The 17,997-nt window shown below is 49.6% G+C and overlaps 1 protein-coding gene across 1 annotated transcript; it reads right to left on the reverse strand.

Annotated features, from left to right (window-relative positions):
• Nucleotides 1–1,364: 1,364 nt before the first annotated feature.
• Nucleotides 1,365–15,144, reverse strand: CIB3 (calcium and integrin binding family member 3). Its single transcript, XM_003813562.4, has 6 exons — nt 13,405–15,144; nt 13,142–13,176; nt 9,611–9,722; nt 8,115–8,262; nt 4,699–4,894; nt 1,365–1,467 (listed from the first exon to the last, which is right to left on the reverse strand). The coding sequence occupies exons 1-6, from the start codon at nt 13,453–13,455 to the stop codon at nt 1,446–1,448; spliced, it is 564 nt and encodes a 187-aa protein (XP_003813610.1). The 5' UTR covers nt 13,456–15,144; the 3' UTR covers nt 1,365–1,445.
• Nucleotides 15,145–17,997: the final 2,853 nt, after the last annotated feature.

The following is a 17,997-nucleotide window of genomic DNA, read 5'->3' on the forward strand; positions in this document are numbered from 1 at the left end:
CCTCTGCCTCCTGGTTCAATTGATTCTCCTGCCTCAGCCTCCTGAGTAGCTGGGACTACAGGAATGCACCACCACATCCAGTTACTTTTTGTATTTTTGGTAGAGACAGGGTTTCACCATGCTGCCCAGGCTGGTCTCGAATTGCTGGGCTCAGGCGATCTGCCCGCCTCAGCCTCCCAAAGTGTTGGGATTACAGGCGTGAGCCACTGTGCTTGGCTCCTTTTTTTTTTTTTTTTTTTTTTTTTGGACAGAGTCTTGCTCTATTGCCCAGGCTGGAGTGCAGTAGCACGATTTCCGGTCACTACAACTTCCCTTTCCTGGGCTCAAGCGATCCTCCCACCTCAGCCTCCCAAGTAGCTGGGACTACAGGCATGCACCACCACATCCAGCTAATTTTTGTATTTTTGGTAGAGACAGGGCTTCACCACGTTGCTGAGGCTGGTCTCAAATTCTTAGGCTCAGACAATCTGCCCACCTTGGCCTCCCAAATGCTGGGGTTACAGGCTTGAGCCACCGTGCCCAGCCCAGTAGCTGCTTAATTTATTAGCGGGTTAAGATGGGAGTGAGCTCTCTAGACATGACATACTGTACAATGGAGGTGTCTGGGAAGGTCCCTAGGGGCTGGTCTTGGTTGCAGGAGTGACTACTCCTTGGACTGACTGGGGCATAGATGGGGGCCCTGGGGCAACCCCAGGTGGAGGGGGTATGGGGTTCCCCAAATGTACAAGGTTCAGACATCTGGGATCTGGTATGAGGTGCACCTGGGTTCAAGCCCGCCCCTGCAAATGACTTGTGGGGTGGCCTTAGACAAGTCACTCTGCTCCCTCCAAATGAGGGTGTGATCCTCGGCCAACTCTGCAGGGATGTTATAGGGGGTCAGTGTCACATTAGGGGGCAGATGCATCATAAACTGTAAAGTGCAGCAGCCACCTCAGTGAATGACATTTCCACCCCTCCCAATCAGTGGTCTCCTCTTAGCAGCTCTAATGAATCAGCCCGGGAGGAAAAGTTTCAATCCCTTTGATGACTCAGGGTTTGAGGGATAAAAAGAAACTTGAGTAGTGAAGGGTGAGGTTTGGCCTTCAGGGTGGGAACCCTGGGGTAGGACAGCACGGGCCCGATCTCCCCACCACCTCATCTCCGCCACGGACACCCACAACAAGGCATTTCCAGCCTTCACAGTGAAGACGATCTAGGAGTCACCCCTTCCTTGTACAAACAGGGAGATCGTGGCCCAGAGAGGGTGTGGCCACACTCAGGGTCACACAGCAAAGTCAAAGATAAAATTCTACGCCGCCTCCCTCCCATCTTCCAGTTTTAAGGTGGAAAAATGTGTCCTCCCAGCAGGTGTGACTCAGTGACTTGTGTTTATTCTCAGAAACCAGAGTCCACAGCGGGTGAGGGGTCACCCCGCCCTCCTATAGCTCGGCTCCTCTGTGGTGCCATCAGATTCGGATGTGGAAGGTGCTGTGTGCAGAGAGAAAAGGAGTCAAGGCCTTCAAGGAGTGGACAACCCCTTTTCCTCCCCCCCCTCAACACGCTCACGGCAAGTCCCTGGGACAGGCAGGCAGGATGCCACATGGACCCCTCAAACAACCCTAGGCCGGGAGACCCCTACAGGGGTTGAGAGCACATGCCTTTAATTTTTTAATTCTTTTTTTTTTTTTTTTTTTTTTTTGAGATGGGGTCTCGCTCTGTCTCCCAGGCTGTAGTGCAGTGGTGTGATCTTGGCTCACTGCAACCTCTGCCTCCTGGGTTCAAGTGATTCTCATGCCTCAGCCTCCCGAGTAGCTAGGATTACAGGTGCATGACACCACGCCCAGTTAATTTTTCTATTTTCAGTAGAAACGGAGTTTCTCAACTTGCTTTGTTGCCCAGGCTGGTCTGGAACTCCTGTGCTCAAGCGATCCACCCACCTTAGCTTCCCAAAGTGCTAGGATTACAGGCATGAATCACCACACCCTGCCATATGATATAAAGTTTCAAATAGCTAGAAGAAGCATACTGAATGTTCTCAACACAAATAAATGATACATGTTTGAGATGATGGATATGCTAATGACCCTGATCTGCTCATCATATATTATATGTATTGAAACCATTATGTGGCCTGGTGTGGTGACTCACCCCTGTAATCTCAGGACTTTGGGAGGCCAAGGCAGGAGGATCAGTTGAGGCCAGGAGTTTGAGAACAGCCTGGGTAACAAGGCAAGACCTTGTCTCTACAAAAAAAAAAAAAAAAAAAAAAAAGTTTTTAATTAGCTAGGCGTGGTGGTGTGTGCCCGTACTCCCAGCTACTCAGGAGGCTGAGGTGGGAGGATTGCTCTTGAGCCCAGGAGGTAGAGGCTGCAGTGAGCTATGATTGTGCCACTGCACTCCAGCCTGGGCAACAGAGTGAGACCCTGTCTCAACATTTTCAGCACTGCCTCAGCTTATAGATAAAAACAAAAACAGGCCGGGCATGACGGCTCACGCTTGTAATCCCAGCACTTTGGGAGGCCAAGATGGACAGATCACCTGAGGTCAGGAGTTCAAGACCAGCCTGGCCAACATGGCGAAACCTTATCTCTACTAAAAAAATACAAAAATTAACCGGGCGTGGTGGCGGGCGCCTGTAATTCCAGATACTCGGGAGGCTGAGGCAGGGAGAAGTGCTTGAACCTGCGAGGTGGAGGTGGCTGTGAGCCGAGATCGTGCCACTGCACTCCATCCTGGGTGACAGAGCGAGACTCCATCTCAAAAAAATAAAATAAAATAAATTAATTAATTAATAAAATAAAACAAACAAAATTAGCCAGGCACAGTGGCACGTACCTGTAGTCCCAGCTACTTGGTTTATTCTTATTTTATTTCTTTTTTCTTTTCTTTTCTTTTTCTTTTTTTTTTTTTTGAGACAGAGTCTCGCTCAAGCTGGAGTACAGTGGCGCAATCGTGGCTCACTGCAAACCTCCACCTCCCGGGTTCAGGTTCAAGTTATTCTCCTGCCTCAGCCTCCCGAGTAGCTGGGACTAGAGGTGTGCCCCACCATGCCCAGGCTAATTTTTGTATTTTTAGTAGAGACTACTGCCTCAGCCTCCTAAAATGCTGGGATTACAGGTGTGAGCCACTGCGCTCGGCCCCGTAGTCCCAGCTACTTGGGAAGCTGAGGTGGGAGGATCTCTTGAGCCGAGGAGTTGGAGGCTGCAGTGAGCCGATTGCACCATGCACTGCAGTCTGGGTCACTGAGTGAGACCCTGTCTCAAAACAAACAAACAGGCTGGGCGTGGTGGCTCATGCTTGTACTCCCAGCAGTCTGGGAGGCCACAGCAGGTGAATCACTTGAGGTCAGGAGTTCAAGACCAGCCTGGCCAACATGACAAAACCCTGTCTCTACTAAAAATACAAAAATTAGCTGGGCGTGGTGGCACGTGCCTGTAATCCCAGCTACTCGGGAGGCTGAGGCAGGAGAATCACTTGAACCCAGGAGGCAGAAGTTGCAGTGAGCTGAGATTGCACCACTGCACTCCAGCCTGGGCAACAGAGCAAGACTCCGTCTCAAAACAAACAAACAAACAAACAAAAAGAAACATCACTGTGTACCCCATGAATATGTACAATCATTATTTGTCAATTCAAAAAATAAAAAAGTGAAATTTAAAAATTATAAAATAATAATAGCAACAGCAATTTATTAAGCACCTATTGTGTGCCAGGAGCTGTGCTGAATTTTCTCCATATATTAATTTGGGGTTCAGCAAACCTTTTTCTGTAAATGGCCAAATAGTTGACGTTTTCAACTTTATACCATGACGCAAGTCTGTTGTTGAAGCACACAAGCAGCCATAGACAAAATGTACACAAATGGGTGTGGCTGTGCGCCAATAAAACTTTATTGATGGACACAGAAATGTGAATTTCGTATCACTGTCACGTGTCATGGAATAATCTTTTTTTAAATTAAAAAAATTTTTTAATGTGTTTATTTATTTTTGAGACAGAATCTCACTCTGTGACCCAGGCTGGAGTGCATGGCACAATCTGAGCTCACTGCGGCCTCGACCTCCTGGGCTCAAGCAATCCTCCCACCTCAGCCTCCCGAGTAGCTGGGACTACAGGCATGCACCACCATACCTGGCTATTTATTTATTTATTTATTTGTAGATATGGACTCTCCTTATGTTCCCCAGGTTGGTCTCAAGCTCCTGGGCTCAAGAGATCCTCCCCACTTAGCCTCCCAAAGTGCTGGGATTAAAGGCATGAACCACCCCACCTGGTTGGAATATTATTATTCTTTGATTGTTTTTTGATCTTTTGAAAATATAAAAGCCATTCTTAGCTCACAGGAGGTACAAAACCAGGCTTTGGGTCAGACTGGCCTATTGGCCATACTTTGCCCTGCAGTGGGGGCTGATTTTCCCCAAAGGCTGCCAAGTACAGTTACACAGTCTGTTCACTGCAAACTGTTCAGGCAACAAGGGCTGAAGTCCAGCCACATTCTGCTTGCTGAAAGAGGTGTATCCACTCGCAAGAGGTGCCCAGGGGGTCCCTAATTATCCCCATTTTACAGATGCAGGGACTGAGACTAGGGAAATTGAGAAAGTTCCCCAAGGTCATGAAAGAATGAATAGAGGAATTTTCAGAAACAGAGTCTGTGAACTGTCTGCGTAAGAGCGCCTTCAGATGTGCAAATGGACTGTGGGCGGTGGTGGAGAGCATCACCTGAGGAAGTCTGGTGCCCGGAGGATCATGTTCTGGAAATCTTCCAGGGACAGCCGCCCATCATGGTCTCCATCAGCCTCATCCAGCACCTTCTCACATACCAGGCTCACCTCCTCAGCGCTCAGCTCCCCCCGCGTCAGTTTGGTCACCGTCTGCTCCAGGTCCCACGCACAAATGTAGTCGTCGTTGTTAAAATCTGCAGAGCAGGATGGATGGGGAGTGACAGCAGGTGGCAGGCAGGCTGGGCCGGCTGTGGGCACATACTGTGCCCATGTTACAAGAAGGGGAAACTAAGGTCAGGCACGGTGGCTCACGCCTGTAATCCCAACACTTTGGGAGGCTGAGGAGGGAGGAACACCTGAGGTCAGGAGTTCGAGACTAGCCTGGCCAACATGGTGAAACCCCATCTCTACTAAAAATACAAAAATACCCAGGTGCGGTGGCATGCACCTGTAATCCCAGCGACTCAGGAGGCTGAGGCAGGAGAATCACTTGAGCCCGGGAGATGGAGGTTGCAGTGAGCCAAGATCTCACCACTGCACTCCAGCCTGGGCAGCAAGAGAGAAACTCCGTCCGAAAAAAAAAAAGGAACTGAGGCCCTGGAAGGGCACCCGAGACCCTGGTGTAAAATCTGGAACTTGCCTTAAAATTGGGCAGGGACCTGCTGGGAGTTCATTCATTCATTCAACAAGTATTTATGCAATGAATTTTTCATTTGTTCTTTTTTTTTTCTTTGAGACGGAGTCTCGCTCTGTCGCCCAGGCTGGAGTGCAGTGGCACGATCTCGGCTCACTGCAACCTCCACCTCCTGGGTTCAAGTGATTCTCCTGCCTCAGCTTCCCAAGTAGCTGGGATTACAGGTGCCTGCCACCATGCCCGGCTAATTTTTGTGTTTTTAGTAGAGATGGGATTCCCCATGTTGGCCAGGCTGGTCTCAAATTCCTGACCTCAGGTGATCCACCTACCTCGGTCTCCCAAAGTGCTAGGATTACAGGTGGAAGCCACCACACCCAACCTCATTCATTCATTTTTACAAGTATTGAGTGCCTGCTGTGTGCTAGGCACTGTAATAACTTTTTTATTCATTCATACAAGTATTTATTGAGCATCTACTATGTGTCAGGCATCACAGTAACTGATTTTCATTCACTCACTCACTCAACAAGTATTTATTGAGTGCAATTTTCATTCATTCACTCACTTAACAAGTATTTATTGAGTGCCTACTGTGTCCTGGCACTGTGATAATAATTTTTCATTTACTCATTCAAAAAACAGTTATGGGCCCAGCGCAGTGGCTCATGCCTGTAATACCAGCACTGTGGGAGGTGGAGATGGGTGGATCACCTAAGGTCAGGAGTTCCAGGCCAGCCTGGCCAACATGGTGAAACCCCATCTCTACTAAAAGTACAAAAATTAGCGGGGCGTGGTGCGGGTGCCTGTAATCCCAGCTACTAGGTAGGCTGAGGCAGGAGAATCGCTTGAACCCAGGGAGTGGAAGTTGCAGTGATCTGAGATCGCGCCATTGCACTCCAGCCTGGGCGACAAGAGTGAGACGCTGTCTCAGTAAAAAAAATAAATAAATAAATAAAAATAGTTATTGAGTGCCTACTATGTGCCAAACACTGTGACAGCTCTTTCATTCATTTATTCAAGTATTTCTTGAACACATACTACGTATCAAGCACCATGATATCTGTTTTTCATTCATTCACTCACTCAACAAGTATTTATTGAGTGCCTACTGTGTAGTGGGCACTGTGATAACTTTTTTTCATCTACTCACTCAAAAAGTACTTTTTAACTGCTTACTGTGCACCAGGCACTGTAATAACTTTTTCATTTATTCATTCATTAATTCATCCATTCAGCAAGTATTTATTGAGCACCTACTACATGTTGGGCACCATAACTCTTTTATTCACTCACTCAACAAGTATTAGTGTCTACTGTGTGCCAGGCACTCTGATAACTTTTTCATTCATTCATTCATGCAACAAGTATTTATTGAGCACCTACTATGTGTTGGGCACCATGATAACTATTTTTCATGTACTCACTCAAAAAGTATTATGGTGGCAGGGCACGGTGGCTCATGCCTGTAATCCTGCCACTTTGGGAAGCTGAGGTGGGTGGATCACTTGAGGTTAGGAGTTCAAGACCAGCCTGGCCAACATGGTGAAACCCCATCTCTACTAAAAATACAAAAATTTGGCTGGGCATGGTGGTTCATGCCTGTAATCCCAGCACTTTGGGAGGCTGAGGCGGGTGGATCACCTGAGGTCAGGAGTTCGAGACCAGTCTGGCCAACATGGTGAAACTCCGTCTCTACTAAAAATACAAAAAATTAGTCAGGCGTTGTGGCAGGCACCTGTAATCAATCTCAGCTACTCAGCAGGCTGAGGCAGGAGAATTGCTTGAACCCGGAAGACGGAGGTTGTAGTGAGCTGAGATCGCGTCACTGCACTCCAGTCTGGGGGACAGAGCAAGACTTTGTCTCACAAAAAAAAAAAAAAAAAACAAGTATTTATTGAGTGCACATAAGGTGCCAGGCACTAAGATAACTGTTTTTCTTTCATTCAGTCATTCAACAAATATTTACTGAGCCAGGCTCAGATGACAGGTGGTGAGCAAAATAGATACTGTTGGTACCTTTGAGTCTTCTCAGGGACAAAGTCAATAAGAAGTGAACAGGTCAAGGAACAAGAAATTAAGCAGCATTGCTTGGTGCTAGAAGAGAAATAGAATGGTGGGATGGGGGGATGAATGGGGAGAGGCCTACTTTTGACCTAGACTTCAAGGGTAAGAAGGAGCCAGGGGAGCTGGGCGCGGTGGCTCACGTCTGTAATCCCAGCACTTCGGGAGGCCGAGGCGGGCAGATCATCCGAGGTAAAGAGTTCGAGACAAGCCTGGCCAACATGGTGAAACCCCATTTCTACTAAAAATACAAAAATTAGCCAGGTGTGATGGCACCTGCCTGTAATCCCAGCTACTCAGAAGGCTGAGGCAGAAGAATCACTTGAAACTCAGAGGCGGAGACTGCAGTAAGCCAAGATTGAGCCACTGCACTCTAGCCTGGGCAAAAAGAGCGAAACTCCATCTCAAAAAAATAAAAATAAATAAATAAATAAGGAGCAAGGCAAAAGGTGTTCTAGGCAAAAGGTGTTCTAGGCAGAGGGTTCAGCAGAGGCAAAGGCCCAGAGGCCGAAGACTATGTTTGAGGAACAGCAAGGCCCATGTGGCTGGAATAGAGTTAGCAAATAAATGAGGTGGGGAGGTATTGGAGTGCGGTGGAGGACAGGGCCACACAGGGCCTCAAAACCCCTGGGGAGATATTTGTGATGTGGGTGCCACCCACCCATTTCCCACTCCCCACCCCATCCCCATGCTTCCCAACCCCAGGGCCACACACGCACCATAAATTTTAAAAGCATAGTAAGCCTTGAGGTCGCGGGGAGCCATTTCGCTCATCACGGAAAACATGTCCAAAAAGTTGTCCAGGGTCATGTGGCCATCCCCATCCTCAGAGAATACTTGGGCGATCCTCTGGCGGAAGGGGTTGTCCTGGGGACAGAAAGGAAGCTGGGAGGCCATTCTCTGACCCCCAAGGTCTCTGGGGTCCATGTGGTCTCACTATCAGCACCCACTTTCTGGGAACCTCCAAGTACCCTCCATCAAGACCCACTCCCTCCCATGGTTCCTGGACAGGACTTTGGACAACTCCACCCTCCACCCCTGTGATCTGAGCAACCTTGCCCCAACTTCCAGCTCTTGGAGCAGCCATGTGACCCAGGCAAGGCCAATCAGAGAGTTCCATTCACCTGGCAACAGTGATTGGCTCTGTGATGGGCATGTGACTCAAGCTAGCCAATCAGAGGCTGACCTGGGATATTTTTCTGAAAAATTGGGAGGGAGGGGACCTGATTACTGCTGCTTGCAAAGCTCACAGAAGCTAAAGCTGAGTGGCTGAGAGGTCCCTTCACAGCCTCAAGAGGTGAGGCTGCCTTACACTGAAACCTCTTCCTGGGAGGAGCTGAGAGATGGGGGGAGATTCCTGAGCACATCATCAGAGGCCCTGGTTCCAGCTGTATCTGACACTGTCCCTGCCTCTGGATTTTTTTGTTGTTGTTTTTCAGGGGCAATCCATTTTGATCCAAACCATTCTGTCCCTCTCAAATAAGGTTTCTGTCACTTGCAATAAAATCAACCCTACTCACAGTCAGTTACTTAACCCACAAGTTCCCCTCGGAGGCACAAACCATGTGTCAAACATCCTGCTGATAAAAACCTGCATTTAGCAGCTCCTGTTACAAGAAGAACTAACGTTCTCTGAGTACTTGACACACAACACACCCTGTACTGAATTTGTTGCCTGTATTATCTCATTTCATCCTCTCAATTCTGGGTGTTTTTTGTTTGTTGTTTGTTTGTTTGTTTGTTTTTTGAGACAGAGTCTCACTCTGTCGCCCAGGCTGGAGTACTGTGGCTAGATCTCTGCTCACTGCAACCTCCACCTCCTGAGTTCAAGCAATTCTCCTGCCTTAGTCTCCCTAGTAGCTGGGATTACAGGTGTGCACTACCACGCCCGGCTAATTTTTGTATTTTTAGTAGAGACGGGGTTTCACCATGTTGGCCAGGCTGGTCTCGAACTCCTGACCTCAGGTGATCCACCCGCCTCGGCCTCCCAAAGTGCTGGGATTACAGGCTTGAGCCACCACACTGGCCAACTCTGGGTTTTAACCCTGCCTCTGTCACATTGTAGCTGTGTGACCATGAACACGTGTCTTAACCTCTCTGAGCCTCAGTTTTCTTATCTTTAAAATGGGGATAACTGCAGCACTGACCTCAGAGGAATGCAACGAGAGACATCTCTACTATTTTTTACCCTGTTTGTCCCATGGCCTGGGCATACCTTCAGCTCGGGCATGCTGCCAATGAGCTCGTAGGGCACCTTCACATCGGGGCAGGTGGTATAGTCGAGGGGCACGAGCTGCGGGGCCAGGTCCTGGTAGCGATAGAAGAGCCTGATGTGGGGAGGAAAAAGCTGGGAAAGGCTGGGAGCAGGGAGCAGGCAAGACGCTTGTCTCTTCTTTGTTTTTTGAGACGGAGTCTCGGTCTGTCACCCAGGCTGGAGTGCAGTGGCACAATCTCGGCTCACTGTAACCTCTGCCTCCTGGGTTCAAGCAATTCTCCTGCCTCAGCCTCCCAAGTAGCTGGGATTACAGGCGCACCCTGCCACGCCCAGCTAATTCTTTTGTATTTTTAGTAGAGACGGGGTTTCATTTTGGTCAGGCTGGTCTCAAACTCCTGACCTCAGATGATCCACCTGACTTAGCCTCCCAAAGTGTTGGGATTACAGGCGTGAGCCACCGCACCTGGCCAAGTCCCTTCTCTTTCACATTCACAGCTGCTCACTGCACACCGAGGTATACTGGGTCCCCAAGAACCCTCAGCCCTGGGCCTGGACCTCAAGCATACAGAGCCTGACACAGGCACCCCTAACCTCCCTGGGGGCAGGGCCAAGGTGCAGAGAGGGCCACAGGACAAAGGGAGACTGGACTGGGGGAAGCAAGCTAGCGAGGAGAAGGGGGTTCCTGGAAGAGGGGACATTGGTGCTGGGCTTTGAAGCATGAGTAGGAGCTTATAAGGCAGATGGAGTTGGGAGAAGGGAGGGTGCTTATGGCCAGATCACAGCAAGCATTCAGAGAATCCTATATAATCCACACATCTCTGGATATTGTCATGTTATCAGCAAGACCCTGCCTCCAAAGATACCTTCACTTTCATACCTTCCCTTCCTCTCCTTATAATGGGAGGAAGGGGCCGGGTGCAGCGGCTCATGCCTGTAATCCCAGTACTTTGGGAGGCCGAGGCGGGTGGATCACCAGAGGTCAGGAGCTCGAGACTAGCCTGGCCAACATGGTGAAACCCCATCTCTACTGAAAATACAAAAAATTAGCTGGGCGTGGTGACGGGCGCCTGTAATCCCAACTACTCGGGAGGCTGAGGCAGGAGAATCACTTGAACCTGGGAGCTGGAGGTTGCAGTGAGCTGAGATGGTGCCACTGCACTCCAGCCTGGGCAACAAGAACGAGACTCTGTCTCAAAAAAAAAAAAAAAAAGAAAAGAAAAGAAAAAAAGAAAGAAAGAGGCCGGGCGCGGTGGCTCACGCCTGTAATTCCAGCACTTTGGGAGGCCGAGGCAGGTGGATCACGAGGTCAGGAGATCAAGACCATCCTGGCTAACATGGTGAAACCCCGTCTCCACTAAAAATATAAAAAATTAGCCGGGCGTGGTGGTGGGCGCCTGTAGTCCCAGCTACTCCGGAGGCTGAGGCAGGACAATGGTGTGAACCCGGGAGGCGGAGCATGCAGCGAGCCGAGATCAAGCCAGTGCACTCCAGCCTGGGCAACAGAATGAGACTCTGTCTCAATAAAAAAAATAAATAAATAAAAAATAAAAAAGAAAGAAAGAAAAGAAGAAAGAAAGAAAAAAAAGGAGGGATTCCTCAATGGGGCAGAGCAGAGACAAACAGCTAATATTCACATTTTTTCTAAAGGGCAGACAAAAGATATTTTGCAAATAACTGAATACCACACACACTATCCAGATTGTAAGGCCAGTTCTCCACTCAGATGCCCTCACCTGTGACACCATACCTTCATTAGGGCATGCTGAGCAGCAGCCTTGCAGAGACCATCCTTGGTGGGTCTGAGGTCCCCAAGCTGCTAGGGACTGTCTCTGAGAGAGACATGAGTTCCTAGGTCATATGATGACTAGGAACTCAATGAAGGTGGGGTGGGGAGACCTAGAACTTTCATCCTGACCACTCAGTTCCCTGTCGGGGTCCCATCAGGGAATACCCTGGGTTTAGGTTTCTGTGTGGCTCTGAGCATGTTCCTCTCCTCTCCCTCTCTGTGCCTTGGTTATTCTATCTGATAAGCAAGAAGCTTGGGACAGACAAAATGTCAGCCTTCAACCGCCTTGGGGCTCTGTGCATCTACCCTTCAGCCTGGGGTCAGCCCTGCCCTGTCTGAGCCTCAGTTTCCCCATCAGTAATTTGATCGTGATGGCCGAGGTGACCCTGCAAGCTGTCCTCACCCAAACAATGGGGCTCACTAGTAAAAGGTGTGGCCATCAATAATGGATGTCCTGTTACTACACAATTGGGGCCTTGGCCCCGATCACGCTGCAGCTGAACCCTGGCCAGCTTGGGTTTCATAGCTCCAAGTTCATGGGTCGGGGCCCCTGGGCAATGGCCCCACAGGCCGAGTGATGATGTGGGATACTCATCTGTGCCCATCGTGCTGGGTCACGCCAGGGACCTGCAGCAGCCTTGGGCCACCTCCTCACACCCTCACCTTAATGCCAAGCCCACAACCCAGAGTGGGCTCTGGACTTTGCACCTGGGCTCCCAGCCTCAAGTCCCAGTCTCAGGAGAATCTTTATCTTTCATTTTGTTTTTTTGAGGCGGAGTCTAGCTCTGTCACCCAGGCTGGAGCACAGTGGGGTGATCTCGGCTCACTGCAACCTCCACCTCCCAGGTTCAAGCAATTCTCCTGCCTCAGCCTCCTGAGTAGCTGGGATTACAGGCACCCACCACCTCGCCCAGCTGATTTTTGTATTATTAGCAGAGATGGGGTTTTACCATGTTGGCCAGGCTGATCTTAAACTCCTGACCTCAGGTGATCCACCCACCTTGTCCTCCCAAAGTGCTGGGATTACAGGCATGAGCCACCACGCCCAGCCTCAGGAGAATCTTTCTAACGTGCTGATGGTCTCTCCCCTGCTCATGCATGCTCCATGGCTCCCTGCCACCCTTGGGAGAAAGCCCAAGCTCATCAGCCTAGAGACTGGGACAGTATGACAAGATGTGACTTCTCAGCTTCTCCATCTCTGCCTCAGTCCACTGACCACACCTGCCCCTCTTCCCCATTTGAGTCCCAACAAATTGGAAATACCAGTTGGGCATGGTGGCTCACACCTGTAATCCCAACACTTTGGGAGGCTGAGGCAGGGGGATCGCTTGAGCCCAAGGGTTTAAGACCAGCCTGGGCAACATAGTGAGACCCCCATCTCTATAAAAAAATACAAAAATGAGGTGCATGTGGTGGCTCGCACCAGTGGTCCTAGCTACTCGAGAGGCTGAGGTGGGAGGATCACCTTACCTTGGGAGATCGAGCCTGCAATGAGCCATGATTGCACCACTGCACTCCAGCCCAGGCAATACAGACAGACTCTGTCTCAAAAAAAAAGAAAAGAAGGATGGAAGGAAGGAAGGAAGGGAGGGAGGGAGAGAGAGAGAGAAAAGAAAGAAAGAAAGAAGAAAGAAAGACCACTTACACACACACACACACACACACACACCAAATTGCAAATATCCTCCAGCAATGAATAGAAAGTTGTTTTTCCAGATCTTCTCTCCCTTCCTCCCTGGACTGACCTCATGATCTCCTTCCTTGTGAAAAATGTGCAGTCCTGTGGAGAGAGGTGTTGTCTTAACCCGAACCCTGCCTCTGGGGCCTCCTCCCACTGCCTCCGCCCTCCACCCCACACTCACACAGATGGCCTGACACTGCCACACACAGAGCAGAACCAGGAACCCAGGCGGACGGTACACCCAGATGAAGGGATTCTGTTCCCATTTCCCAGACCACGGAACCAAAGTTGTCAAACCCACTGAGGACCCATCCTGCTCCCCTCTACCTGATACGCTTCCAGCTGCTCGTGTGTGAAGACTGTCTGCTTGTTGCCCATGGTGTGAACCACAGCCCAGACTTGGGGATGCACCCCAAAGGCTCCCAGCCTCCTCGGGGCCACACGGGTTGCCAGGCTGTTGTGTACCAGTGTCTGGGCAAATCTCCCTGCCCTGGCTGTCACCCGCCCACCTACGCCATCACCCCCTGCTTGGTGAGAATCAAATTACAGCCAGGCTCTCTGGACAGCAGCCTGAATATGTCCACGGGTAAGGATAAGGGCTGTGGGATGTCACAGAGAAGACCTCAGTGGGGAGGCCACATCTGCCACCACAAGGTGAGGCTGGGGTTATGGGGCACACTCAAGAGACAGGCAGGGTATACGGAAGGGCTATGGGCACACTCCAGCTCAAATCCCAGCTCTCTGCCCACTAGCTGTGTGGCCCTGGGCAAGTCACCTGACTTCTCTGAACCTCATTCATGAGATGAAAATTACGTTATACCTACCTCATAGGGTCATTCTCAGGATCTGAGATTTAAAAAAAAAAAAAAAAGGTTTTGACTGGGCAAGGTGGCTCACACCTGTAATCCCAGCACTTTGGGAGGGCCAGGCAGGCGGATCACCTGAGGTCAGGAGTTCAAGACCAGCCTGGCCAACACGGCGAAACCCCATCTCTACTAAAAATACAAAAATTAGCCTGGCATTGTGGCGCATGCCTGTAATCCCAGCTACTCCAGAGACTGAGGCAGGAGAATTGCTTGAACCCAGGAGGTGGAGGTTGCAGTGAGCCGAGATCCCGCCATTGCACTCCAGACTGGGTGACAGAGTAAGACTCCATCTCCAAAAAAAAAAAAAAAGGTTTTGGCTGGGCGAGGTGGCTCATACCTGTAATCCCAGCACTTTTGGAGGACAAAGCATGAGATTCACTTGAGGCCAGGAGTTCAACATCAGCTTGGGCAGCATGGCAAGGCCCTATCTCTACTAAAAATACAAAAATTAGCTGGATGTGGTGGTGCATGCCTGTGGTCCCAGCTACTCAGGAGGCTGAGGTGGGAGGATTGCTTGAGCCCAGGAGTTTGAGGCTGCAGTATGCCATGATTGCATCACTGCACTGGGAACATAATGGTGAACAAGCTAGATGAAGTTCTGGGGTGTGCATTGACATTATTATTTTATTACATTTTATTTTTTTGAGACAGAGTCTCACTCTGTTGCCCAGGCTGGAGTGCAGTGGTGTGATCTCGGTTCACTGCAACCTCTGCCTCCCGGGTTCAAGTGATTCTCCTGCCTCAGCATCCCAGGTAGCTGGGACCACAGGTGTCCACCATGCCAAGCTAATTTTTTTTGTTTTTTTTTTTTTGAGACGGAGTCTCGCTCTGTCACCCAGTCTAGGGTGCAGTGGCGTGATCTCGGCTCACTGCAAGCTCCACCTCCCGAGTTCAGACCATTCTCTTGCCTCAGCCTCCCGAGTAGCTGGGACTACAGGCACCCGCCACCATGTCCAGCTAATTTTTTCTATTTTTAGTAGAGACAGGGTTTCACTGTGTTAGCCAGGATGGTCTTGATCTCCTGATCTTGTGATCCGCCCACCTCGGCCTCCCAAAGTGCGGGGATTACAGGCGTGAGCCACCATACTTGGCCCTTTTTTTGTATTTTTTTGTAGAGATGGAGTTTCACCATGTTTCCCAGGCTGGTGTCGAACTCCTGGGCTCAAGCAAACCTTGTGCCTCAGCCTCGCAAAGTGCTGGGATGACAATTGTTAGCCACCGTGCCCACCCTGTTATTATTATGTTATGTTATGACTTGAAAAAAGTGATCCAAGGTTTCAGGTTGATTAACAGTGGGTTAAGTAACACCAGATAGAGTTCCTTGTTGCAGGAATTGTCAGAGCCTTTAATATTCTGCCAGGCACAGTGGTGCATGCCTGTAGTCCCAGCTACTCCAGAGGCTGCAGCAGGAGGATCGCAGGAGTTCTGGGCTATAGTGCACTATGCTGACTGGATGTCCACACTCAGTTTGTCATCAGTATTGTGGCCTCCCGGTAGCTGGGGACCACCAGGTTACCTAGGACGGGCGAATTGGCTCAGGTAAAAAATGGAGCAGGTCAAAACTCCTGTGCTGATCAGTAGTGGCATTGCGCCTGTGAATAGCCACTGCACTCCAGCCTGAGCAACATAGTGAGACCCCATCTCTTAAAAAAAAAAAAAAAAAAAGGGGACATTTGGCTGGGTGCAGTGGCTCATGCCTGTAATCCCGGCACTTTGGGAGGCTGAGGTGGGCGGATCTCCTGAGGTCAGGAGTTAGAGACCAGCCTGGTCAAAATGGAGAAACCTGTCTCTACTAAAATACAAAAATTAGCCGGGCATGGTGGCAGGCACCTGTAATCCCAGCTACTCAGGAGGCTGAGGCAAGGAGAATTGTTTGAACCCGGGAGGCAGAGACAGCAGTGAGCCGAGATCACACCACCGAAGGGAGCCAGCCCCTCCACACCTGTGGGTGTTTCTCGTCAGGTGGGACGAGAGACTGAGAAAAGAAATAAGACACAGAGAGACAAAGTATAGAGAAAGAACAGTGGGCCCAGGGGACCGGCGCTCAGCATACGGAGGGCCCACACCAGCCCTGGTCTCTGAGTTCCCTCAGTATTTATTGATCACTATCTTTACCATCTCAGAGACGGGGATGTGGCAGGACTATAGGGTAATAGTGGGGAGAGGGTCAGCAGGAAAACGTGAGCAAAGGTCACTGTGTCATAAATAAGTTAAGGAAAGTGCTGTGCCTTGATGTGCATGTAGGCCAGATTTATGTTTGACTCTACACAAACATCTCGGTGCATTAAAGAGCAGTGTTGCCGCCAGCATGTCTCACCTCCAGCCATAAGGCGGTTTTCTCCCAGCTCGGTAAATAGAACGTACGATCGGGTTTTACACCAAGACATTCCATTCCCAGAGACGAGCAGGAGACAGATGCCTTCCTCTTATCTCAACTGCAAAGAGGCCTTCCTCTTTCACTAATCCTCCTCAGCACAGACCCTTTACGGGTGTCAGGCTGGGGAACGGTCAGGTCTTTCTCTTCCCAAGAGGCCATATCTCAGGCTATCACATGGGGAAAAACCTTGGACAATATCTGGCTTTCATGGGCAGAGGTCCCTGCGGCCTTCCACGGAGTATTGTGTCCCTGGGTACTCGAGATTAGAGAATGGCGATGACTTTTACCAAGCATACTGCCTTCAAACACGTTTTTAACAAAGCACAGCCCTAAATCCATTAAACCTTGAGTCAACACAGCACATGTCTCTGCAAGCACAGGGTTGGGGCTAGGGTTACAGATTAACAGCATCTCAAGGCAGAAGAATTTCTCTTAGTACAGAACAAAATGGAGTTTCTTATGTCTACTTCTTTCTACATAGACACAGTAACAGTCTGATCTCTCTTTCTTTTCCCCACACACCACTGCACTCCTGCCCGGGTGACAGAGTGAGATTCAGTCTCAAAAAAAAAAAAAAGATCGAGATCGCACCACTGCACTCCGGCATGGGAGACAAGGTGAGACTCTGTCTCAAAAAAAAAAAAAAAAAAAAAAGTCTACTTTTTTTTTTTTTGAGACAGAGTCTCAACCTGTCACTCAGGCCAGAGTGCAGTGGCTCACTGCAACCTCCGCCTCCCAGGTTCAAGCAATTCTCCTGCCTTAGCCTCCCGAGTAGCTGGGATTATTACAGGCGCCCACCACCACGCCTGGCTAAGTTTTGTATTTTTAGTAGAGACAGAGTTTCACTATGTTGGCCAGGCTGGTCTCGAACTCCTGACCTCAGGTGATCCGCCCGCCTCGGCCTCCCAAAGTGCTGGAATTACATGTGTGAGCCACCTCGCCCGGCCCAAAGGGCAGATCTAATGTAGCAGCTACCAACTTTATTAAGGCCCAGAATCCTCTTGGGTGGAGAATCTGAGAGTCTAAATTTCTTAGCCTGGCCCTCCATGCCCTTCTCACTGTGGGTCTCACCTGTGTTTTCTCTACCTGGCCTGGACTATTGCAATGTTTCCCAGCAGGCTTTCCTGCCTCGGCCTCATCAAGCATCCTCTGCCAAATCTGTGCAGTCATCTTGTAAAATGTGACCCTGATCAGGCTTGAAAGATGCCTCAAGGATGACTTTTTTTTTTTTTTTTTGAGACAGGGTCTCACTCTGTCACCCAGGCTGGAGAGCAGTGATACAATCATGGCTCACTGCAGCGACCCTCCTTCCTCAGCATCCCAGGTAGCTGGCACTAGAGGCACATGCCACCACATCTGGCTAATTTTTTTTTTTTTTGTATTTTTTGTGGAGACAGGGTCTGTCTATGTTGCCCAGGCTGGTCTTGAACACCTGTCTTCAAGTGATCTACCCACCTTAGCCTCCCAAAGTGCTGGGATTACAGGCATGAACCACCATGCCCAGCCATCCAAGAATAACTTTCAAAAAATAAACAATATCAAGTGTTGGTGAGGGTATGGAGCAACTGGAATGCTCATACATTGCTGGTGTTGATGCAAAATGGTATAGACACTCTGGAAAATAGGTTGGCTGGGTTTTATTTTTAAATAGAATTAAACTTAACCTTACCACAAGAT

The sequence above is a fragment of the Pan paniscus genome, chromosome 20 (assembly GCF_029289425.2).
Source record: "Pan paniscus chromosome 20, NHGRI_mPanPan1-v2.0_pri, whole genome shotgun sequence".
NCBI classification, from domain to species: Eukaryota; Metazoa; Chordata; class Mammalia; order Primates; family Hominidae; genus Pan; species Pan paniscus.

Excerpts from the sequence above, each read along its gene's own strand:
- CIB3 (XM_003813562.4), bottom strand. The coding sequence starts at position 13,455 with ATGGGCAACAAGCAGACAGTCTTCACACACGAGCAGCTGGAAGCGTAT. Across the intron at positions 9,723-13,141 it reads ACAAGGAAGGAGATCATGAG|GCTCTTCTATCGCTACCAGG; the intron begins GTCAGTCCAGGG and ends TCCCCACATCAG. Across the intron at positions 8,263-9,610 it reads GCAGCATGCCCGAGCTGAAG|GACAACCCCTTCCGCCAGAG; the intron begins GTATGCCCAGGC and ends TTCTGTCCCCAG.